We start from the raw sequence: 25564 nt of genomic DNA on the forward strand, positions 1-25564 counted from the left end.
TATCATCTGATAAAGTCATTTTCCTTACCCTTAAACCTAAAAACATTAACAGAGAGAAATGGAAAGGATATTTGCCAACCATAGAGTTATGGTTAAATCTAAGGTTATAATTCAGTAAACAGATACGAGTTTATTGCGCCTTGCAGAATATTCTTCTGTAAGACAGTGCCTTCGGAAAGATCTTTTTCGTAATTGGTCGCCTGTTCACATTATCGTTTAAAAACTTAATTCAACTGTTACTTTTTCTGGCCCAAATCAAGCATGGTATTTTTTTCTTGCTTTGCATAGCAAACTTGCAAGTAAAATGAGGAGTTGAAAATCTGTATGTTGTCACCCAAAAAGCAGAATAATCTAAGGAGCATTTTGCAAATATAAATAACATTGGACTTAAATAGACCCAATGTAAACAATCACATGCATTTCAATCAATTGAATTTTGAGCAACTATCTCCAAATCAATCTAAGTTCATATTTTAAATGCATCCTTAACCATCACAAAGTAAGTATCACAGTAGAGCTTGTACTTCTGTTTTATAAGCTGGAGACCATTTTCAGAGCAAGATAGCCTTATTTTTTAGCTATTCTGCCTCTTCCACCAAGCACTGCACTAAAATCTGTACTAAATGCTGCACTAACTGCAGAGAAACAAGTTTTAATGAAATACTAGTGTTATTTAAGACCATTTGATGGTTCACACACACTCGACGGATACAATTCTGAAGTGCCAAACCAAAACTCCTTTTGATTTCCACGTCATTGAGCCCCAATACTTTCAGTTTAGTGCTGCATGTATCTACCTCAGCGTGAGCTAAACAACAACCCCCCCAGCAATCAAAGAGCAGCAGATGGACAGTTTTCCTCACTCTGCAGCATCAATGTCACAGCTTTGTCACTTGACAGAACCATCCTCTTGCCCAATGATTAATACAGGGATTTATTGTCACCGACTGTATCTGGGCCACAGTGTTCAATCGGTAGAGCTTGTTTATTCCCTTTTTGAACAATTTACTTTTGCCACAGAATGTTTCAAATCTGAATGTAATTATTTACCATACTTCCTTTTAGTAGATATTTCTATGGTGCAATGAAAAGAACCAACGAATCATCCCATCTTCATCCCGAACCTATCAAACACCATCTCTCACATTCGCTCCCACAGCAGCTCAGTTACTCATTCTCAAAGGTCAGATTCTTACACATATTTAAGTATCTTCCCTCAGAATTTGCAAATGAAAAGTTAGAGCTGGCTTTCAAGAAAAAAAATATAGTCTTAATTTTTCTTCTGTGGCCTCTGAAACACAAGTATTTTCTCTGCTCTACAGCTGCAGCTTAACAGTTGACCCTTCATAGCTTCGCAGAAATTACGGCTAAAAGCACCTGTTAAGTCAGTCGGTCTGATGACCTGTACACCAGAAAACACCCACCACCACCAGAAATACCAGGTTCCAAACACTTACATACATCAGTCCTTTAAAGGGTCTTTAAAACCATCATACAACAAACAACATGGGTCAGAAGTGCCATCAACACCAAGACTCAAGAAATAACTTAAGATCAGAAACTGAAATTTCCCTAAACAATGGAGTTGTTTTATGACTGCAAACTCAGTTGCCTTCCACAGGCCTGGCACAGTACATTGAGATTCACAGGACACTTCCGTGGTGGGTTTTTTGTTTTGCGGGTTTGTTTTGCTTTGGTTTTAATTTTGGAGGACTCTAAGAATCCACAAAAGTACTGAGGATTTTTATAAAAGGTGAAGCAAGTTCAGTTATCACATGTACATCACATCGAAGTACTAGTAAATTGTTGTCAGCTGATACCTGAGGAAAAAATCATAGAATGGTTTAGGTTGGAGGGACCTTGTCTGTTCTCATCCTTCTTATAGCAAAAATTAGTTAAAGAAACCTCATAAATTATTAAAACCACATTATTCAATGTGATTATAAACTTGCTTCCACAAGCAAGTTGATTTAAGAGTTTAATGAAAGTTTCTTTCTTTGCTTCTATCACTGCAAAGTTATGCATTTCCTGGTTACTGACCTGCTTTTGCAAATGATACAAGAAATAGGAGGGAATGGCATCTTCTGCAGGGCAGAGGATGAAGGCGAGAGCCACTTACTCTCTTTGGAGGTCACCAGTGACACAGAACCCGATTGGCTCTGTTTCTTCGTTAGGTCTCCAGGCTGCTGGTCAGAAAGGACTACTGGAGCCCGAATTCCGCTCGGAGAAGCCTCGGCACAACAGCCATTTCTTAAGTATACTCCAAAAGAGAAAGAAACAACTTAGGAGTTACATTTCTATGGCAACTTCATTAATTAAAAATTTAAGAGTAGTTCAGTTCAGTTTCTCCTGCTCCAGTCACTCACCTCCCTTCCATCCCCACCACGTGCACCTTGTGGTGCACGCACAATGCTCTACACACCAACCTCTTGCTCTTGCCAATCTTCTCGGTGCTCAGTAGCAGCTCAACAGGCTCTCACAATATCTCACAATATCTCTTTAGTAAAAGAGATAGGTAGAACGTAGCTGGAAATTCCGCATTCCTTATGGGGAATTATAACGTTATTCTCTATGTAGTCTACACTTCATAGCACCCGTGGTTTAATTATACATACGCTTGTGAACGCAAGAAAGTATTACGTAGAACAATTAACTTATCTCATGTCTGTATAAATATCATAATTACTTGAGAAGAGTAGCTGCTTTGCAGTGAATTAAAGATAATCCTCAGCTAAGTTGGTTAAAGAGATACTGAAATACAGCTAAGACGAATTACAGTTACTTCGAAAAGACTCAAAGCATCTGAAAAGTTGGTGTTCTCCTGTATCTCCTTGTGCTGCAGAGACTAAGGTTAAAGTCTAGGGCCCCTATTTTGGTCTTGCAATGGTGTAGGAACCATTGTTTTCCATAGCATTAGAGTAGAATCAAAGAGCAATTTAGGTCAGAAGTACAGCTGGAGGTCACGGAGCAGGTTGCTCAGAGCCTGGAGGATGCCCAGTGACAGTGAGCCCACAACCCCTCCGAGCACCCCTCGCAGTAATTAAACACCTTTGTGGCAAATTTCCCACTGGTTGCTGCTGGTTCTGGCATCACAAACTGCCAAGAGAAGTCTTGCTCCATCTTCTCTACACCTCCCAGTTAGGGCAGCAATAAAATCCACCCTCCACCTGCTCTGCTGAAAGACAAAGAAATCCAGTTTTTTGGGCTCTTTTTGTCCATCATACGCTGCTACACCCAACCGTGGTGGTGGCTCCACTGAACTGCCTCCAATATCCCAGTATCTTTCTTGTACTGGAAGCCCCAGAACTGGACACAGGGCTCCAAATACCATCTCACAAGTGAGACTGGTAATTAGATTGGTATTGTCCCCTTAAAAGATTTGAAATTTACAATTTATAAAGCAGGTTTAAAAGGAAGTGGGAGTTTGCTGAATTTTTAATGTTTTACTCCCCAAATAAATCCTCAAATTCAGCAATGAACATTAGGAATTCCTCTCATTAAAGTTCACTAGGTCTTATTTCCTTATAAATCCAATAAATGAGGATGAGATTTTATCAGATATAACATACTTCTGCCTGTTTTCAGAAAACAATGGTGATGAGAATCAGGGTTTACATTTCACATGTGATGGCTGTTCTGTGACCCCGGTGGTGTGGGCTCCTGCACAAAAGGTCCACAAGTACAGAAACTATATTATTATTCAGTGTTTTCTGACCCTCCCATAGGCAATCCCAGCCAAGAATGCAAATAATTAAGGCTCTTCTCACCTGGAATCTTGCTAATCTCACTTACAAAAGTGTACGAGGAATAAAGCTATAGGGGCACTGCTCGTTGTCACTCTCAGAGACACATTATACCTCAGTGGAATAAGTTTTAAATTTATCAAAAGAGAGATCCGACATATTAGATTTATAAGAGCTGATGCAAAAGGAAAGTGCATTTATCCAGAGAAAATATGTGCAATAAGGACAGTAATTAAAACAGTTTTCTTTCCACAGAAAGGGCAGGAGGAAGGAAAAACACTCAAGCCAAGTAAAAACCTTTACATTCTGCTCTGTTCCGAGGTCTAGGGAACAAGCTTTGCTGTTTACACTGAATGCAAAACAGATTCCACTCATTTCAAATCTGAACATGCAAGTTATTTCAAAAGTTCAGAAGCACCTTGAAAGGATTAACTTAAGTGTTTCCAGAGACTTTTGTAGTGAACTGAGAGGCTCTTAAAAGGGGAAACCCCAAAATGCATTTCAAGTTTTGAAGACTGAAAACTATTTTTGTTTGAGGTTTTATTGTTTGTTTGGGGTTTTTTTGTTTGCTTGTTTCAGCAAGTCTTGTCACATAGAAGTAAATATTGTTCTAGCCAATAAATGAATATTCATTCCTTTCTATTTGCTACCACAATGCTTCTCAGATAGCAAAGTGAAATATTAAAAGGTCATGGCCTAGAAAAAGCCATAAAACTTGCATGACTTACACAAGTGTGGAGCCCCTTTCCATTAATAAGCTGCTCTACCTGGACACAATGATGAAATGAAGCCTCCCAATCTCAGTAAGCTTTTATTGTAACCTTTGTGTAGCAGACAGAAATCACAGCCCTCAAAAGAGAAAAGTAACAGCTCTTACTGGTAAAGGGCTAACTCAAAAGCTTTTTGAAATTTGAAATTTACACCTGTTTATAAAGCAAGTTTAAAAGGAAGTGAGAGTTTCCTGAATTTTTCCCTCACCCTTATTTCTACAGAGAAAATATCGTTCTGCTAGTGAAATAGCCTGGTTTCAGCTTCCAGAGAAGCTCTCAAGTCAAAAAACAGAAGGTAAAATTACCTTGGCAGTGCGAAGTAACCTGTAGAAATCCATCTGCTGTCTGATTCAATATTCCAAATCAGAGATTTGAGCGCGTAACCACGTTCAACGGCAGCTGCTGGCAGCTCTGCCCACTGCCCGCTGGCACGCTGCACGCTGCCAGCTGAAAGGTGGACGTTTGCTTGCGGTTATCACTTAGGTGACAGTGTCAACACTAAAAGAAAAAAGACAGAAATTCAAAAACAATTTTAGTGATTAAGAGTTCGTGGCAGATACAGGACAAACGGGTTTTCTCCCTACAAATTCTACCAATATCCAGCCTTAATTTACGACTCCTATCCCCAAGGCAGAACGGTCAATACAATTCAACTGTGCAACAAAACATACTAAAAAGGAGCAGCTATCATTAATTTGACTATCAAAAACCAATGCAGGAGTTCAGCTTTTTCTAGATAAGTACAGAAATGACATCTCTCCTCTGCAAATTCAGAGGGTGGAACCCACAAAAAGAAGTGCCTGAAGGGACAACGCTCCAGCTTGTGCTGGTGACCACAGAGCAGGACTGACCTGTATTTGTGACCATCCTCACTGCTGTTTGTGCAACATGGTCTGAAAAACCTCAGCTGACAGAAATCCCATATATGCCCTCGGGAAGGTACCTCAGAGCTTCGCTATCTCTGCTGGAAAACTTTTAGTTTATTGCTCGAATCTCTGCTGCTGTAACAGACCATCACAGCAGTGCCATGTAGAACAGCAGGTATTAAAACACACACACAGATAATACTTATTTATACTCAAAGTAAGAGTATTGTCTTCAATGAAAGCTACTGTTTGAAGGAAGGTTTCCCTTAAAGAACCACACCGTATGTTCTAGCGTGTTCCACAGCCGCCACGCTGGGTTTAAACACCAGGCACTGAGCAGTGAGCTGACAGCCTCCCAAACAGCATCCCTGCTCATCACCCAGGGAAAAAAAACAAACAGAACACAAACACTAGCTTCAGGAGACACAAAATAACAGAACAGAACCCTTTTTTCTACAAAACCAACAACTTCACACCATGAACCACTCTACCTAGGAGCCAGACGTGGCTGTGCTCAAACACAGCAGGGCTGTCCCTTTCACCAGGCTGGTATCTGCCTTCTCTTATCAAATTACATTCTTCAATGTATCACATAAGTATTGCTTTGAGACATAAAGCTAAAAAAAAAAGCAGTAAAAACCTCTGTTCTCATTATATCTGGGTTTCAGACTGCTACCCACTTCACACACAGAAAACACCTGGTAAGTTTAAAAGTCCTGAGTGTTCATAGCAAAACACAGATACACAGCCCACTGCTGAAATCGGTAATGCTACGCCACCAAAGCTGATGTGTACAGCTTTCCAGGGTACTTCAAAACACACAAATGCACTTTAAGTTTGTTTTGGAATGATCATAGAATGTCCTGAGCTGGAGGGGACCCACAAGGATCATGGAGTCCAGCTCCCGTCCCTGCATTGACAACCCCACAGGTCACCCCGTGTGTCTGAGGACGGTATCCAGTCTCTTCTTGAACACTGTCAGGTTGGGGCTGTGACACCTCCCTGGGGAGCCTGTTCAGTGTCCAGCACCTCTGGGGGAAGAACCTTTTCCTCATGTCCCACTGACCCTCCCTGGCACATCTTCTGCCATTCCCTGGGGTTGTTTTGTCACTTAAGAGAAGAGCTTAGCCCTGCCCCTCTGGGTCCCCAGCTGAGGAAGCTGTAACCACAGTGAAACAAGAGACCATAATCAGTACAGACATGACTGTACACAGGCTTTCACCTCTCTAAGGGCAAAAGCTTGCTTTCTCTTCGTATTATTTATCCCCCACACCAGCACAATTTGGTTAGCTTCTCTCTATAACATCACCACAAAACAGCCCTATTCTACCTTTACTTATCAAACTGGGCTCTGATCTTATCCCTTTCCCCCAATTACAACAGTCAGTGGCACATGCTGCCAAGTGTTGCCAATAAATTCTGTATTTAACATATTTCTGACCTAATACAGAATCATAGTACCATTTAGGTTGGAAAAGCCTCTCGAGATCATGGAGTCCAGCTGCTCCCCCACCCCAGCACTGCCCCATGTCCTGAGAACCTCATGTCCGTCTGTCCAGCCCTCCAGGGATGGTGACTCCAGCACTGCCCTGGGCAGCCTGTTCCAATGCCCCACAGCCCTTTGGGGAAGAAATTGTTCCCAGATCCAACCTCAACCTCCCCTGGCGCAACTTGGGGCCATTTTCCATGTGCTATACCAACAGAAAAGAGAAAGCACCATAGAGAACACTTTGTGTACAAGTCTCCAGAAAAACAAAACAACAAAACCAAACACAACATAAAAGCTCACAAGAAAAACGAGGCTTTCCCACTATTTTACCACAAAAAAGTCAGTATTCCAACGAAGCACTACTAGAACTATGCCTTAGCATAAGCAACCCTAAAACGCACATGTGAGCTGCCAGAACGCCTAAAAAACTCTACAAACGAGTTTAAGAGGTGCCTGCCCGGGGAAGGGTCGGCGGGCACGGGGCGCCCTGCACTGAGGAGCCGCCGGCCCCCCGGCTCTCCTCACCGGACCCGCTGCTGCTGCCAATGCCGGCAGAGTCGCGCTGCGAGGCGCGGCCGGGAGCAGCTGCCGGCTGCAGGTCGGGCCCCAAGGCGGGCGCGCGGCTCCATAGCGCGGCCTGGCGGCCCCGCGCCCCGGCAGCCCGGCCGGTGGGCGGCGGGAGCGACACGGGGGCCACGGCTGCTGCCGCCCGGCGGACCCGAAGGCGAGAAGATGACGCCGCACCTCAGAGGGAACGCGGGCGACCCCCGTACCGTGCCGGCGCCTCAGCGCTGCGCAGGCGCAGAGCGGCGCCGGCAACGCCTTCAGCGGCCTCTCATTGGCTGCTGGGACACGCGCTCGCTGCGGAGCCAAACAGAAAGGGTGATTAGTGCCAGCACGTGCTGGGGGGGCGGAGCGGTGAGGAAGGCAGACTGATGAGCCAATCACAGCTGTCGCCCCGCCCCCAAGGCTATATAAGGAGCGCAGAGGAGCGGGGCTCCTCCGCGAGCGCCCGTCGTTGCCCCGGCCGGCCGCCATCTTGTCCCGTCGCGGCGCCGGTGGCGTCCGTCCGTCCATCCCCGGACAGGTCGGGCTCGGCCCAGCGCTCTGCCCCCGGCTGGGCGGGACAGCACATCCAGTGCAAGGCCCGCTTCCTCCGCCCGCGACCCTTTGTGTGTGCTAATCCAGTTATAGAAGCACCTCAGTTAATCCAACTAACGAAAAGTCAGCGCTCAGCCCGCTCCCCGAGGGCCCTGCGGCAGGTCTGGGCATGAGGGACGGAGCTTCGTGCGGTGCGGAGGACCCGGGTCTCCACAGCAGGTAGCTGGGAAACGGCCGTCTCTCCGGAATTCTCAATATAGATCATTGGGAAGAGCAGGTGCAGCGGAAAAACTCAACTCGCTGAAGCAAAATAAAGATCTAAGGCTATAACCTTTTACCTCAGCGGATCTTGGATTGAGTCTGGGAATTGGCGGCGGTTGCGTTGGAAGTTGAGTCAGCAGGCGTGACCAAAGGCAGCGTCTCAGGAATATATCGCTATTCTCTTCCAGCCAACATCTTCCTGAATTATCCTGTTATAGTTTCTTGTGGAAACAAGAAACTGCAAGGTGTCTGCAAGGCAGAACACCAATGGAGGAGGGTTGACATGACAGGACTGGCAGAGGAACGTGTTCTATAGAGAATTAACACCTGCAGAGCACAGGGAGCACCAGGAGAAATTGGGACTGACGAGGCGACGCTGCCCCATGGGCTCGGCAGAAGGTGGGATGGTTTACGTTATTTCAAGAAGGGACGGTAATACTTTTATTTGAAGCTTTTTTGAAAAAGCTCTCCAAGTTAGCTGTTGTATGCTGTAGCGTTTTATTAGAGGTTTGTGGCAGCTAGATTTGATGTAGCAGATTGAGAGCATAGTTTCTAAAAATGTTATTTGATATCTGATTTTTTTTTTTTCTGAAGCAAAAAACCAAAAGCAACATTTAAGAACGTAATGTTCACAGCTGTCTCATTTGCCCATGCAAAACCTTTTCGTGAAAGTTTGCCTTACGGTACGGCTGCAGCCAAAGAGAAGGTGTCATTGCTGCTCATATTTTCAAGCCAATTTAATTCAGAAGAAAATTGTATCCATTTTAACAAATATTAGACCACAAAAAGGTGCCTGAGACAAGGCAAAAAATGGACAAAAGAAGAAAAAGAGCATCTAAGAAGGTAAAGAGGTGGTGGTTTTTTGCAAGATCCTTAATGAGCCATCCCACTTCCAACAAATTAACATTTTTCTATTTCTAATACTTATATTGAATTTGGAACAGTTTATAAAGTTACTTCATACAGTGAGATACCACTGGGTGTTTTAACTGTTTCATCTGGGGGCTGGGGTGAAATCCACACTTTTCTTCTTGTCCAGTGCAGAACTCAACCCATGTAACTTTTGTACTATCCCAGAATTAGCCACATCCTGCATGTCATTAGAGCCAGGAAGAGATGCTGGAAATGAAAGCATGGAGTTTTGTATAAAAAAAAGACACGATGTATTATCTGCTGACAATCCAGTCTAACAACTTCCATTAGAGGCACTTTCTGTATTTTTTTAGCAGTTGACTGCACAATCTTCTTTCACTTCTTGGACTTAATTTAAAAAGCAATTTCTCAGTTTGCTCCAGTATCTACTTTTCTGCCATTTAACTGGTTGTCCAGATTACCGGCAGCTTTCAAAGGTACAGCAGGGAATGTCAACCTCCTCCTTCACCGCAGAGGGGGTCAGGAAATGATCTTCTTGTGGTGATTTCAACTGGTGTTATGAGGCCAGACTGATTTGCCTTTTTTGGGTTTGTGATTATTTTTTTAACCGACTTCCTGCTCCTAGTGTCTTTAAAATACTTTAAAAATTGTTCTTAACAACTTTAGTGTTTTGTTCATCAAATTCCATGTCAGAAGTTGCATTTTTCTTATACATTGCTTGTTAGCCTATGTGCATTGGCTTCAGAAGAATCCAGTTATGAAATAATTCTGTTTGATTCAAAACTGGTATTTAGACTGGTTTACTTGCTTCTCTGCCTCTTCTTCGGGTAGTTACACTCACTTCCTCAACAGTTTGGTTTCTGAAAGTCATCCTTAAGTTAAATTAAAGGATTTTAGATTTGATTTCCTAAGCTACAGCAATTTGTGACTGTTTAGTAACAACGATGAGCTCAAAAATTGCATTAATGACAACTGAGCTCTAATGACAAGTGACTTTCCAAGCAACTTCTCACAGTAACTTTCCAAGTTACAGCATTTCCAAAAACTGTATTAATCTTTTAATAGAGAAAAAGCCTAAAAAAGCTTGAACTAAAATGGAATTACTTTCCTCTCTGCCACCGTATTTTTCAATAGCCTCCAGGTATTGTGAGATAAACAGTCTGAGCTCTCCTGACAATAAGCTGCTATAAAATGACATTAATAACGTAATAAGTCCTCTGTCTTTAGGACTGTAACGAGAACAAATACAAAGCCGAATATGACCCCTCGCAGAACGGTATGAGCAAACGCACGGGATAGCCTAACATAAGTGGATTGTAAAGGTGTTAGTCTAAAAAGAATGTCAGGTACTCATTTAATTCCTTGAATGAGAGCTACAATGTTGGGGTTGTAATACAAGACAGTAAATGAAAATCAAATTTAAAAGGATGTTCTACCAGAATTACGATTGCACTCACTGGAAACTGAACAGAACAGTTCTGGGGGAAAAAATAAACAGGAGCGGTTTTCAGACTCAAAAACCAGAATCTTCTTTTTTGTGTGTTGTTTTGTGTCTTGTTTTTTATGTGTGTTTTTTTTTAATACAATATTTTCATGATTTGTTAGGAACTTCATTTGAGAAAGAGATATGAACCTGTTATGTCCAATGAGTGGGGGGATGTCTTTTTTTTCCCAAAACAACACTGTCCCTCAGATGGTGCTGCGCCCTTGGCACCTTTTCTGATAACTTCGAAACCCACTGTTTCAAGTAAACCCATTTATGAATTGCAGAGATACTGAGTTCAATTGGGGTACCAGAGGGCAATAGACAGGAGACTGTTTTTGAGTTGTTCTGCAGGACTTGTTTGTTTGTTTGTTCCAACCAGATATTGATTATTAGATAAAACTTGGGAACAAAAAAAAAAAATCAAAGTATTGTCTGTGGTTTTATCTTCATTTTAGAGTTACAAGGAGTGACAAACTGTATTTAGATCTCATCTAAAAACAGCCTGTGCAGGATCTCTTAGGTTACTTGGAAAAGAGACTACAAAGTAATACCAGTGAAAATATTGTAATCAGCAGGAAGCAAGTCGAGAACTAAAATTAAATGTTCACGCTTTAGACGGCTTGACATGTTCTCTCCAAAGTCATTGTATTAAAGCGATTTTCCATTCTAAGGCCCCAGAAATTAATTACTTGTTACTGAAGAGATGATGTGGGTTTTTTAAGGGAAGCTGTTGAAATAGCCTGAGCGACCCCCCCTTATCTTAACACTTTCTTTTATTGTCCTTGTTCTTATCTGTAAACTGCAGGGGGATGAAGATGACCCGTTAACCTTTCGGCCTTTGGAGTCACAGAAATAACCAGACGTCTTGCTCCATCTTCTGAATAAAGGTGCAGTAGCTGGAGGTCCCTACACATCTGTACAGATGCAAATTTTCCATATTTTTGGCCACGTCCTCCCACCCCACACACAAATTCCAGCTTGACACACTCAAACCCTTAGATAACATCCTTTCCATCACGTTTTGGTACAGCTGACACGAAGAAGCCGTGGCATGCAGACCACAGTAAGAAATGGAGAAATTTGGCAAACTTAAATCATCCCGGGCATCTCAATGCTTCTCGGTGTAAAAGGCTTTTAAGTAGCAAGAATGTTTTCAAATGTCATTTCAATCTCACCAAAGCAAAGCTTTTATTGGGATTAGTACTAGTACTCTGATAGGTTTATTTTATAAATGTGTGGATGACATGAAAAATCAGAGTGAAGAGAAAAGACCAGAAGAATGAGTGAAGAACTCTGTGTGCAAATAAGCTGTTAGGTAGTAATTGCTAAATCCTGTATCAAAACCGTGTTTAGTGTTGAATGACCACACAGAACTGAAGACTTCAACTTTGGCTGTAGTTAAGTTCAGCTTTCCCCACGTTTGCCTTGCTGCACAAGTTCACATCGCAGCGCATCAGCAGGAACACGACGGCAAACCAGCTCACCCTACTACAACCGCTTTTCCCTCACAAATTAAGCCACCCTCATCACACGTATGCTGCAAACCATTAACGAGCTCACCCTCGCACCCACGCAACTGCAGCGTTTTGTAGAAAGCAGAGACACGTTTTGGCTCAGAGAACCTGAGTGTAACAAGCCCTCGCACACTCCCGCTGTACAGGCTGCTCACGGCAGCGACAAGCGAGGAAACGCTGTGAGGATTTCACACTGTTTCACGTGTTGCCACTTAGGGCAGCATCTGGAACTGCACACGAGCGTTTAATTAGGTGATTATTACAAACCACGCAGGGGACAAACGCTGCTTCTCTTTGCTACCGTTAGGATTACTCCAGTGAGAAGCAGCGATGAGCCTCATGCTGCACCGGAGGAGGAACTAATCCCGTGCCGGTCCATAGTAAACCTGCTCCAGGACACGGACACCTGTGCTGCAGATTCTGCTCCAACCACTAAGTGAGTATTTAAGATCAGCAGTTAAGTTTCTACCTACAGATACATACAGCAAGTTAAATATTGTCATTATGCCGCTGGCTGCTTAGTAAGTTACCTATTAACGATGCACGTGGCTTTCCCTGAACCAGGCAACACCACGCACAGCACAGCAGCGATTCTGAGCCTGCCTGGGGGGTTTTCCTGCCGCCCCCCGCCCCGAAGACTGAGCCTGAGCTTCAGCCTAGCCCAGGTTTAGCGCTTAGGGGCACCGCGGCCCCGGGCCCTTCCCGCAGCCGGTAAACGCGGCCCCGTCCGTGCGGGCCCGGCCAAGCCTTGGGCCCCGGGGCCACAATCGGCCGCGGCTCTCCCCGCCCGGCCACCGCAGCCGGTGTCCCGCTGGGGACGGCGAAGCTCACCCGGGGCGGCCCGGCCCCGCCGCCGCACGGACACCCGGGGCGCCCCGGGACGCCGAGCAGAGGGCGGCCCGCAGCCAGGCCCCAGCCGCTTTCCTCAGGGCTGCGCGCCGCGCTGAGGCGGCACAAAGGGCGCGGGCCGGGCCGGTACCGCCGCGGGGCCGGCACCGCCAGGGCCGCAGCGCCCCCGCAGGCCGCGCACGCCCAGTGGCGCCAGCCGTTGCCATGGCGACAGGCCATGCCCCGCGCCCACGCGCAGCCTCGCGCCGCCGGGGAGCGCGGAGCCAATGGAAGGTTTTACATCCGGGGAACGGGGAGGAAGAGCCGGCGGCGGCCCGGAAGCGGATCGCGGGGGCTCCTGGGAGTTGTAGTCCGAGCGGCGGCGGACCGGCGCCAGAGAGTTGGTTGTGAGGAGGTCGGTGTCGGGGAGCGGGACCGGCGCCGCTCCGCCCGGGGGAGGCCGGGCCGCGCGGGGCGGGGCGGGACCGCGGCCCGGAACCCGCGGGCGAGACCCGGAGAGGGTCGCGGCCTGAGGAAGGGCGGCGGGAGGAAGGGGAAGGAGGGAGAGGATGGCTGCGAGCCGGAGCCGGGCGGGCGGCGGCGGGAGGACCGGCGGGGCCGCGCCGCGCGGGGATGGGGCGATGGGCCGGGGGGCGGCGGCGGCGGGCGGTGCGGAGCCCCGGGGCTGCGGGGGGGCGGCGGCCAAGCCCGGGCGCGGTGCCCGCCCAGGGGGGCGGGAGCCTCGGCCTGAGGGAGCCCCGGCCCGCGGGAAGGGGCCGTGCGGGGGCCTGGGCCTGTGCGGCCGGGTGGGGCTGCCCGCGGATGGGGCACCGGGCGGGTGCGGGGCCGCTGCTCACCGCTGCCCGGGGAGCGCAGGGGAGCGAGCCGGCGGGGGCGTGGGGCCGGCCGGGCTCCCGGGCGCCGCTCCCCTCGGGGCTGGGAGAGGCGGGCTGGAGCGGGGGCTGAGCCCCGCTTCGGGAACCGGCACGGGGCGACTGGAGACGGCCTGGGCAGCCGGGCTCTGCTCCGCTGTTCTGTTCTGTGCCATGGCGAAGCCTCCACTGCTGCTCCAGAGCTGTTCTCCAGCACGGCTCACAGCTCCTGTAGTTTTCACTCTCCCTTACCTTTCTATAACTTACTCTGTTGTCACTAGTGGCACCAATTTTTGCCCCGTGGTCATTGGACCTATCACTCTGGGTTGCACATTTAGTCCACAACTCCTGGTCTCGTGCACTGGGTACCCAAGAGCATCCGATGCCCCATCCCGCCCCCAGTGCTGAATTGTCCCCACTTCCAGCTTGTCAGAGTTCAGCAGCGGGAATCCTGTAGAATTAGGATTGGTAAAGAAAGGTTTCTTGCACAGATCCACTGCTCCTTTGGCCCAAATACCAGAAAGTTGAACTGTTCCGCCTTGCAGGGACCCCAGTGTAGGTGATCCTTGAGAATGAATGACATGTAAGACAGCACAATTTCTCCTTTGTTCTCATGACAAAGCACGTGGGGCTATACCTCTTCACACACTGCCAGAATATCACAGTAGACAATCATCAGAAATGTGGTGATGTTCACTGCATCTTGATGTACTTTTCTCTTGGGGATGCGGTTTCTCTTCAGACGTGTGTAGCTATTTTCAGATGGATCAAGGAAACCCAATATTCCTGGGTCTTTGGGGTTTTACCTGTTTCCAGTGGCACATCCACTGGTTTCACTCTTTGCCCTTGCAGTAGGGCCATTGAGTCTATTGCAAACAAACTTTTAGTGTCTCTTTTCCCACCTGGGATGCCGGTACTTTGCCAAGAGTTAGGCATTGGGTGCTCTGCAGGCTGACGGCATCGTTGTGCACGGTTCATTCTCATCCCAAATGTGCCATTGCCTTGTCCGAAAGAGTCCTGTGTCATCGTATTGCACTTCTTTGTAAACCTAGTGTCCTGAGAGGCTCCTCATCAGAGCCCATCAAAGTATATTTTGAGTCTTCCAGTGTGTTCCCCTTTCAGTGATGTTGTTGTGGTTTAACCCGAGCTGGCAACACAACCATGACAGCCGCTCACTCACCCCCAACAGGGGAGAGAATCAAAAGGGAAGGGAGAAACTTGGATTGAGATAAATGCAGTTTAATAAAATAACAAAATACCAATGCACTACTAGTAAATATATGTATAAAATAGAAATAAAAGATACTCAAGGCACTTCCTCATGAACATGCTGAGTAGCCAGTCCTGGCCCCAACAGCTGATCCCAGAGAGAGGAAAAAGAGGCACAAGGCTCAGAAATCTCTGCAAAACAGCAAAAGCTGAACTAAACATCCCAAACAGAACTGCCCCAGCTGTGCCCCAGAGGGAGAGTGGAAGAGCCCCGAAACCAGAGGGCCCCAACTTCTTAAATACGAAGCCTGATGCCAATGGGCTGGAACACTCTTACTGACCAGTCTGGGTGTCAGTCCAGCTCTGTCCATCCATCCCCTTCCCCGCTGCCTCACACCTGTGGGCAGAGCTCAGAGTGTCCTTGGCAATTAAAAACATTAACCCTGTGCTGGGGTGTGATCTCTTGTTCTCAAACTAAGTCCAAATAATGAGCATGCGAGCTATGGAAAAGAAAGGTTTCTAACTGCATGAAGAAAATTAACCCATTTTCAGTCAAACCAGCACAGATGTTCCTGTGTCCCCTTCATTCCTGTGAATGGTGAAGCAGCTGCCATAGTTGGACGCTTTTTGGTTTTTTTTGGTATCAGGGTCTTCAGCAGCCAAGGCCTGTGATTTCCACCAGGCTGCTGGCTGTGCTAAAACTGCTTCCCAGTTCAGGATCCTCTGTGTCCAGATCCACCAGATCTGGTCCTGAGTAATCCAGTGATGGTGCGGCAGGAGCTGATCTCTTGATGACCTGTGCCTTAAACCTCAGCTTAGCTATCCAAGCTCTTCTCTCTCGGCTTTGACCATGTTCCTATTGGATGCTTGAGCCCAAAGCGCTCAGATTCCTCCATGTCATTTAAAAAGGATCCCTTATCAGTGGGATTCTGTCCATGGACTCACCGGAATCGTTCCATCTCTCTCTGCTTTTATTCACTTTCCTGTCCTGTCCCCACTTCCACCCAGTCAGGTGGGTTTTAGCCGTGGAGCTGTTGCTGGTTGCACTGGAAGAGTCTCCATCTCAACTGGGGATCTACAGGCACGATTATAAGTAATAACTTTGTTAAAGTCTTGCTTGTCAGCAGGGATCTCGGTTGTTAATATTGCAAGCTTATTCATATAGGTTTTTTTTTTTTATATGGTTTGGTTTGGTTTTGGTGTTGAGCAGAAAAGACCATTTTCTTCAACTTTATCTTGGATTCATTTTTGGAAGTGCTCTTCTGCCCGCCCCAGTGTAGGTGAGATGTTCTTTGTCCTCCGCTTGTTTGTGCTCGGTTGGCACACCTTGTGGTTCATGTGCCCCAGACCAACTTCCCCGTGTTGTCTGGAACACACAGCAAACACACAGCTTCTGCGTTTTTGTCGTGCTTAAAAATTTGGGAAAAAGATGCAGCCGATACCTCTGTGACTCGGATTTAAGGACATATGGCACCATTCCCTGCCATCCTCCTGGGTGTCTCTCTCCAATGACTTCAGAACGTTCAAGGACTTATGTTGGAGTAATACCGAACTCATAGAACTTATCAGAGATACTCTTGGTTTTAAGGTGTTTATACCTCGACTTGGATGATCCGCACGCGAAGGGGGCGCAGAACTGCTGGCTGGGCCGCTCTCCGTTTGCGTTCTCCGCGCTTCAACGCTTCAGCCTTAACAACCCTGCTCAACCTCCACAAAAGAGTTTTCTGACATTATTCAGTGCACCGAGGATGTTTTCCTTTGCCAATCTTGATAATTACTCCAGCATGTGTGGGCTTTCATTTTTAAACAAGTCAAATAACCATGTTGTTATTTATTTAGTCATGGAAGAAGACAAAGTGTCGACTTGTCAGCAGCAGCAGGGTGGTTTTTTGTGCCCCTGGGGAGGCGAGTTGCTGAACAAGGTGTCACATCCACAGAGTTCTGCTCTCTGACTGCTGTTACTTGAGGCCCTGATGCTGAAGTAAACAGTAATTTTGTCATTAGTTTCACTGAAAGCAAAAATGGATCATTTGAAGGCATAATAATTGTAGGATGTTAATTGCGTGCGCAGGAACAGCCTGTAGGATGGATAGTTAATGTTGGCTTGGTGTAAATACAGACCCTCACCCATCTGGTCCAAGTTGCTTAGAAAATCCTTGTTCCTCTGTTATCAAGGATGACTAAGATGTGTTTAATATTTGGTATGACAGATAAAGCACTCCAAAACAAAGCTGATTTTCCTACTTACTTGAGCAAAAGCTATTTTAATAGGAAATTAAAATAAAAATTTTAACATAATTTCAGCAAAGAACTTTATCAAAAGTATGTATCCCTTTCTTCTCATTTTTCTTTAAAAAGGGGGAATAATGGCAGTGGTTTACCTACTTCTGTCATTCTGATTTTAAAAGGTTTTAAAAAATATCCCCGAATCAGTATCATCAGGGAACCAAAACGCCTGGTTGAGCAGAGCCTTCCGCCCTTTGGGTGTCCAGCGGGCGGGAGATCAGCTACACACACGATCCCGATGGAACAGGCAGAGCAGGAGCACCAGGGTGGGCTTTGCTGAGGACACGGAGCTCTGGCTGGCACTAAGGGTGGTGGTTTGAGAAGGGCTCGTTAGGCACTTGCCACATCTCAAAGGAAATACCGATTCTGACTGCCTGTTTCTCTTTGCTCCCTCTCGCTTTCCCAGGAATCGCCCCTTTCCGCTGGGATGGAGATGTTCTCGCTGAATTCCCTCAAAGGTAAGGACCTGAGACAATCTTCTGTCCAACTCTATTTTTTAACTTGTTCAGAGGTTTAATACTATAGCAGAACATAGAGGAAAATGTAAGAACCAGCACTGTGCTTCTCTGTGCCGGGTAAATGAGAGGTTTGTCCTACAAACGCCTTTCTCAGAGTTCAAGGCATTGGGGACAAGAAAGGGAGCTGAGGGGACTCCGCCTGAACTTGCAGTCGCTGTGTGACACAGAACGTGGATTTTTGCATTTCAGGCACGTTTTGTCTCTCTGAGGGGAGCCCAGTGTGTGTGAAACTTGTACTATTAAGTGTAAGCAGGGTGGTTGTAACCAATGCAAGCAACTCAATCCGTTCCTGGTTAGTGTAGCGCGAGAGTTAAGTGTTGCACCAAGTGTGGTTACACTAAGTAGGAGGGAGTTTTTCAGGGAAACAACAGAATTTGGAAGGGGAGGAGACGTCCTGTGTCATCCAATAGACAACAGTGTAGACTTGTTTGCTGATTAAAGGCTTTTTCTTTTTCCCTTTCATTTTTGCCCTCCTAAACATACCTGCATCCTTTTGTACCAATTCAGCATGTGCTTTCTCCTCAGTGTTTGCATATTTTAAATATCTGTCAACTGTTATAATGTCCTTTTTGTTTTTCGTTTCATCGCTTTGCCAACCTCCTTCTTTAGATCATGTTTTTTCTTAAGAAACTGGCTGGTTTTGTTTCTTTTGTTGTTCTTTTCCGAACTCCGTTACTTAGCCTTAAAATAAGGTGCATAGGATGGAATAGGACATTGTGGAGGTGGCCAAGTGGTGAGAACTCGAGGCTCAGGATGTCGCGCTGTGCCTTAGCCTGGGGAACAGCAGTGTCCCAGCCACTCTGGAACGCTGCCATGCTCCACAGTCACCCTACTGTGGGGTTCCTATTTCAAACAAAAATTCCCACAACATCTTATATGTCCAGGGCATTAACTATGTTCAAAATAATTTTAGTTGGGAAGCAAAACCCTTCCCGTCTATCAAATCGTGTGACCTGGGCTGGAGTCTGCGAGAGAGGAGGAGCTTTTCTGGTGAGGGCTAGTGGTTTGTCGTGGGTTTGGGACTCTGCGTGCTGGAAAAGGGAGTTATTAACATAACGGGGCTTGTTAACGAGCTGCTGCCTCTGCAGACCTTGGCTGGAGCAGGTGAATTAACCACAGCTCGGCCAAGTGACCCTGAGCTGGCAAAGCCCAGGAGAATGGCTTTAAGTGATTCCTTGTGTGCTGTTTAACATTTATCTGCAAAATAAAGACATTTGGATGGAGTACGTGGTCTCTGTGACTTCTGGAATTTTTCAATAAATGGAGTCTTAACCATTTTTCCTCTGCTCATAAGATAGTTGTGTGTGATTTCCGCTGACAAACCACTAGCCCCACTCCGCTCTGACTCGCCCAGCACAGTCCGTCAGCAGCTTCTCCCAGGTTTCTCCTTCCCTCTCACTCTGCGATTCCAACACTTTCCCAGACACATACTTTATGTTTTCTTTTGTTTGTTTTGCCTTTAATCATCGTGGTTTCCAGCGTGGTTTTCATCTCCCGCAGCCTCTCGTTACCTTCTGCGTTTCTTCATTGACGTTCACAACTTGAAGCAGCTCAGTGGCTGTGATTCTTATTTTTATTTCCCTTCACTGCTGGACAGTTTGTTACCTCATCTAGATCCTGGGAAAATGTGAAATAAACCAGCAAGTCGAGTAGTTTCCCAGTAGCTACATCATCCCAGAAGGGTGTATTAATGTTTATATGCTATTCCCAGCCATCTTTTTTTCCTCATCTGTCTTGAAGCTTTTGTTTCCAAACCAACTGAAATTTATCTCTGACAGTAAGAGTTGGTGCAACGTGCTATCAAAAGATTTACGTATAATTAATTTCCTTAAATTGAGTGACTTGTCTAGCAAGACTGTTTTCCTTTTCAGTGGACCAATGCTCTTAAAATTGATAATCTAAGCCCTTATAATTAGAGTGCTAGAATAACTTTCATGTCTTTACACACACACACAAAAAAGGCCTTTTTTGTCTCTTCTAGTGCTGCTTCAAGATCTTATTTGTTTGTTTTAGTAAAAAACAACTACACAGACAGATGGGGCGATTCACGGAGGTTCTAAAGAGCGCGGATATTGGAAAAGACAAATCTGGTGTAGTGAGATTTTTGTTTTGGGAGTTCATGTGCGCTCTTCCAAAGTTATTTTTTATACAGGGTTTTATCCAACAACTTTCCATTTCTTGAACCTCTTCTTGGGGAATACAGGCTTTGTAAAGCTGAAGCGCGTAATTATGTTCATTAAGCCTTTAGTGGCTTATTGAAGATTTCTCTTTCTGATTTAAAAGCAGCCAAACCAACCCACCCAACCACTGCAAAAACAAACAAAAATCCCTTTTTTTAATCATGATGGTTAAAGAATGTTTCACATACATTTTTAGTTTACACACAAAATATTCACTGAATAGAATAAAAAAACTATACCCTGGTTTAAAGAAACACAAGTTAATGGGAGTCCCAGGTGTGCGGTGCAGCCAGAGAGAATAAAATGTATATATATTAATGCTTAGAAAAATAATCCTGACTTAAATAATTCAAAAAAATGCTGCAGTGTTTGAATTTCACACAGCACATTGAGAAGTTCGTGCCTTGGACACAAAATCATTCGCACAGAACCAAATAACAGGGGAGTCGACTTCAAACAGGGAGAAATGTCTAAGGAGGGAAAGTGGGACCTACCGGACTTTGACTTTTTTAGTGTTTGTCTCAAATATTAGTACACAGCAGGACTTTATTTTCAGTGACAGACACTTAACGTGAATTAGCTGGTCTGCAGGTGTGTGAGGGTGTGAAACCAGAAACCCAAAACCACCTTTGGGTTCCAGAGCAGCTGCTGAATCCATCTCACAGCCACTCGTATTAGGAAAATCAGCTTGTTTTGCCTGTAAACGAGCAAGAAATGTGTGCAGGAGTGAAACCCAGGGCAGCCAGAGGCTGCTGAAAGTACAGTAAAAATTGCATCTGTGTTTTTTTTTCTTCTAATTAGAGCAGGTTAGTAACGATTCTAAAATAAACCCCGTATTTGGAGGACTGGCCCATGTCCGGTGTTTGCAGTTTGGACCGTGTTTGCAGTATCATCGCCAGGTTGCTCAGATCTTGGAGCAGATGACTCATCTCTTTGTCTAACGTTTCTCTGAGTGTGACTGAAGATGTCCCATTTTTCGGGGGGTTTTGTGACACCTACAAAACACAAAGCCCTCCGAAACCACCTGTATCCGTATCATCCGTCTGTGAGCACACGCTCCGACTTGCTGTGTTGTTTCTGTGTGCTGCACACATCAGGAGGATAAATAACTCCAGGCAGGGCTGGTAGAGCTCGATGACGCGAGTTGATTTTTGTAAAAGGCGAAGAAAATGTCTTTGTGCTGGTTTAAAACCTCGCGGCGCGAGTCCTCCGGCTGTGACCTCCTGCCACGCTCTGCCTCTGCGTGTTGTGGCGGGGACACCAAAACAGCTTGGTTTTCTGTTCCCTTCCCCGCCCTGGGCTTTGTGCGCAGTCCCGGTGGCGGGAGGGGACCCGGTCACCCGTGGGCCCCGCATCCCGGTCCCCGCTCAGCGCTGCGGGACACGCCGCCCGCGCCGGGTCCTCCGCGCCGCCGGGGGGCGCTGCGGCGCGGCCGGTGCTTTCCCTGCCCGCAGCCGGCTGCGGGCACCTTGAAGATGGCGGCGCTGGGGCTGCTGCTGCAGGCGGCGGCGGCGTGCGGCTCGGCCGGGCCGCTGCGCCTCTGCCGCTGCTACCGGGCAGCGCCGGGGGCGCGCGAGTTTTGCACCCGGTTACCGGCGCCTCAGAGCCCCGAGGAGGCCAGGCAGGAGGAGGAGCAGCCGCCGGGCGCCGAGGATGAGGACGCCGCCATGGTGAAGGGTGAGGCGGCGGGGGGGGGAAGGAAGGAGGAGGAACCGGCGGCGCCCCCGGTGTGCGCGGTCCCGGCTGGCGGGGAAGCCGCGTCGCGTCGGCCCCGCACGCAGCGGAAGGGAGGAGCGAGTCTCGGCTGCCCGGGGCGGGGTGGAGGGAGCGTGAGCTCGTCCCGCCCCCCGCGCCTGCAGCCGGGCCCCCCGGCCTCCTCTCGCTGCGGGCGGCTGGGCCAGGCCGAGCGGGCCGGCCGGGCCATCGCGGGCCCGAGTCCCGCCCCGGGGAACGCGCTCCTCGCCGGGATGCGCGGTAAGGGAGAGGAGCCGGCGAGCTGCGGCGGGGTCTGCACGCACGGCTGCGCCGCCGCCGCCGCAGGTAACGGGCCGCGGGCTGCGGGGGTCGGTGCGGGGAGAGCGGCGGGGGCCGAGGCCTTTGTGGCAGCCCCGGGGTGCGCGGGGCTCTTTGTTGGCGGGGGCTTCTCCGGGGAAGGGGTGCGGAGCCCTTCGGCTCAAGGTCGCCGCTTTGAAGCCGGGGCCGAGGCGGCTCTGGCTAAAAGTCCTTTGCCACTTCTGATCACCCACCGTGGCTTGACGCGAGAGAAAAATCATAAACGGCTCTTTGGCTGGAAATCCTGATGGGTTGAGCACGCCCATCGAGCATCCGCCGGGAAAAGCTCTGGACCGTGGCCGTGCAGCAGGTTCCGTTAGGTCGGAGCAGGTTGCGGGCCCTTCGGAGCGGCGCTTCATCCGCATCCCTGTACAAAGGGTTTGCTCTGGCCTTCCGGGTGGTCCTGCTGATGGAACGCTAATCGGGATGCGGGCAGCTCTCATTAACGTGAATCCTGATGTTTGCACCGCCTGGCCAGGGATGGTGTCTCTGTCTAAACCTGGAATATTTCTTTTCCCTGTTGGATGTCAGCCCGCAGCAGAGTGGGCTGGGAGGGGAGCGGGGCTCAGGTGTGTGAAGGGTAAACGCTTTCCTGCTGGTCACACGGAACTGTTACTTTTGCATAAGAACGTTTGAAAGTGTGTTTTGATGTCGTTTTTTGACAATTGGTTTTCGTTGGATTGTGGAGGGTGAAGAACACTTTCAGTTGAGAAAGATATGAGTAGTTTTGTGCTGGAGGTTACAGTTTCCAGCTTGTGACTTGAACTGCTACATTTTTCCTTTTAAAAATCACTGGTTTAGTGAGTTTTATTTCTTAGGCTGTAATCTTCCACTTCGGAAATTTTGATTGTTTTTACATAAAAACAACTTCTTTCTTCCCCCATCTTTCTTCTTACCCTCCAGCACTTTTTTTTTTTTAATTATTCTTTTCTCTCTGTGGTTTCTGATTTCTTTGGGTCTTGGTTCCACTTTCCTTTCAGAAGCCTTGCTGAGCTATATCTTGTAGTTCAGTCAGATGGTCTGGAATTGTTACCTTCAAGCTGTTCAACAGAGCAAATTAAATCTTAATTCCACAGTAAATGCTAAACCACCCCAAATTATTGTTTAATGAGCTGGTTCAGGTGTTGCCTGAGAAAAGTAATAAACCATTTTATTTTTCCCTTCCCTCTTTTGTATTTCATTCCTCAGCACTTTCTGTAATGTGTTTCCAGAGAGTACTTGGGTACTTTTTGGGCTTCAGTTCACTCATCCTTCCCATTTATCTGGTGCATTGACCACGGGGACTGTTCTGGAGAGTCTGGCAATATCGGAGGATTCATTTCAGATGAGCAGATAGAAAGTCTTGAGAGTCTCTCAGTCTGCCCCACATGTACAGCTGTTACTTGAACACATAGAGATCATGAAAAATATTTTTAAAAACTATTTATGAGGGCAAGTTCTAAGCCTTCAACTTGTAAATTGATGCCTTGTTAGCTATCCTCATTTGACTGCTATTGTTACTAGCCTTGGATACAAACATGGAAAAATCAGCCCTGATCTGAGGCCAGCTTACAGGACGCCAGCGTTACATTGGTGTTAACATCTAAGGCTTTGCTTTGTTGGCCTGAATGGTGGGATTTTGGAGCAGAACGTGTGAAGCAGCGAGCTTCTCCGCCTGTGCACTCAGACCTATGGCTCTTCTCGCTTGTTACCGAGATGTACGTGATCTTGACCTCTGCCTCCTCCAAGAAGGATCTTTCTCTGACACTAATGACATTTGCCATCATAGCATCGCAGAAGAATTAGGGTTGGACTCTGCCGCGTGGCCTGATCCCCTTCTCGGAGCAGGCTGGTCAGCGCCGTGTCCGGCCGAGTTCTGGAGGTCTCTGAGGATGGAGCTTGGCCGTGGCTCATTCTCCTCCTCTGCTGAGCGCACCTGCTTTGGAAGAAGCCGTATTTTTCGGTTTGTTCTTTAGGCAAGAACTGCATGTGGTTTTTATTACTGTGTATGCTCGAAAGGAGCCTTGGGCAGGGTCACCAGGTGATGGTTAAAAATACCCCAGACCCCCCAAACTAACACTATTTTTGTGTACTCCAAACAAAACTGCCAGGCGGAACCTTCTCTGCCCCCCTCCATCTCTTCCCAGTAAAACCTGCCCAAGCAAATTCCTTGAGAATTGGATATTATGGAGCCAGAGGGCTTTCTTCTTCCCTGTGAATTTCTGATGCATTCAGAGCATTCTCCTTTGACTCGAATTTGTTACTGCAGGGGTTTTTATCTTGATGAGTGTTGGATTTAATAGTTTGTCCTTGCTGCTCATTTGTTGCTTCTTCAGGGATGCTTGTTTGTTGCTTCTCCAGGGAAGAGAATTTGAGGGAGGATAGAAACTGCTGAAATCAATCTAATGCTCCCACCTTTCTCAAATGAGACTCTGGGCTGTTTTATTTGTGCTCTTGTTGTAGCTGATGGTGCCTTTGCATGTCAGGTTTGTTAATAGAAGGCTTAGCTGGGAGCTCCCTTTCAGTGTTGCTTGGAATTGCCGTGGACTTTCACAATCAAGTTAAGCTGAAGCACTCACTGGCTCTGAGGAACTTAAATTAGTTAATTGACTTCTTTGATAACCCCACCCTGAATTGTCTGCTATCCAAGACAGGCTTTTCATATTCCTTTGTGATCTCGGAGCTGCGGTGTGGACATCATATACGGTTCTGACTTGCTCGGAAATGGGTGTGAAAATCAGCTCTGTATGAGGTTATACTCCTGGCTGTGAGTACCGCTAATACAATTCCTACACAAATATCCATTCTCATCAGCGAGAGAACTCCAGCTCCCTTTGGAGGAAGATGCCAAGAACTCCAAGCTGGCAGGGAAGGGAACGTTCTGCAGATCCAGTTCTGGGATTTGGGATTGTTCCTTTAAAAGCTGGGAGCGAGGCATGGCTCCGCGCGAGATAAGATCCTTTCAGCTCCGAACAGGGCTGTGGGTAATCCATCAAGCCGTGGCGTCGCAGTGGGTACGTCAGCCGGCGCTGCTGAATATGGCATTGTCAGCGCTGAAGAATACATTGTGTCTGAGTCTGCAAGCCACGACTGGGCTTTGTTATTTAGAGATCCTATTCTTCTTCGCTCTAGAATGGATTAAATATTTAGTCTTCACTGAGGAGCTACCTCAATGTGAGAAACTGGCTCTGTTGTGAGGTAATAGCGTATTGTTCAGATATTTAGAGGTAATAGCATGCTTGTTCAGATATTTAGAAAGAATTTGCTTCTTACCTCTGCCTGTTACTTATCACGAAATGTCTCAGGGTATTGTTTTTGAAAGGGGAAACAACGAGAGGCCAAATAATACAGAATGATGCTAGAGGGGTTTTTATTTAGTTAGTTTATTAAGTGAATTTAATAGTGCATTGGGGAATTGTTACTGGAGTAGAACTTGAGAGTTCCAGAATCTTAGTCACTTTTCCAGTTTTCTTGAACAGGTTGAGGTCTGAATATAGTGGTGCTCGCTCTATGAGTAGGTAGAAATGTCACATTTGC

The 25564-nt window shown here is 47.0% G+C and overlaps 1 protein-coding gene across 3 annotated transcripts in view; it reads left to right on the plus strand.

The window, feature by feature from the left end:
- The first annotated feature begins 13307 nt into the window (after window positions 1-13307).
- Window positions 13308-25564, plus strand: part of DHX30 (DExH-box helicase 30) — a 34304-nt gene continuing 22047 nt past the window's right edge. Inside the window, exons 1-2 of one of the 3 annotated variants that reach the window (XM_082045069.1) lie at window positions 13308-13346; window positions 17705-17756. In XM_082045069.1, coding sequence (XP_081901195.1) covers window positions 17726-17756 — 31 coding nt within the window. In that variant the 5' untranslated portion in view covers window positions 13308-13346; window positions 17705-17725. Of the gene's footprint in view, window positions 13347-17704; window positions 17757-20287; window positions 21674-21819; window positions 22037-25564 lie in introns of those variants that run through there. The other 2 variants (XM_082045067.1, XM_082045068.1) reach the window with 2 other exon arrangements.

This window comes from Streptopelia decaocto (assembly GCF_964273445.1).
Source record: "Streptopelia decaocto genome assembly, chromosome: 2".
In the NCBI taxonomy this organism is placed as follows: domain Eukaryota; kingdom Metazoa; phylum Chordata; class Aves; order Columbiformes; family Columbidae; genus Streptopelia; species Streptopelia decaocto.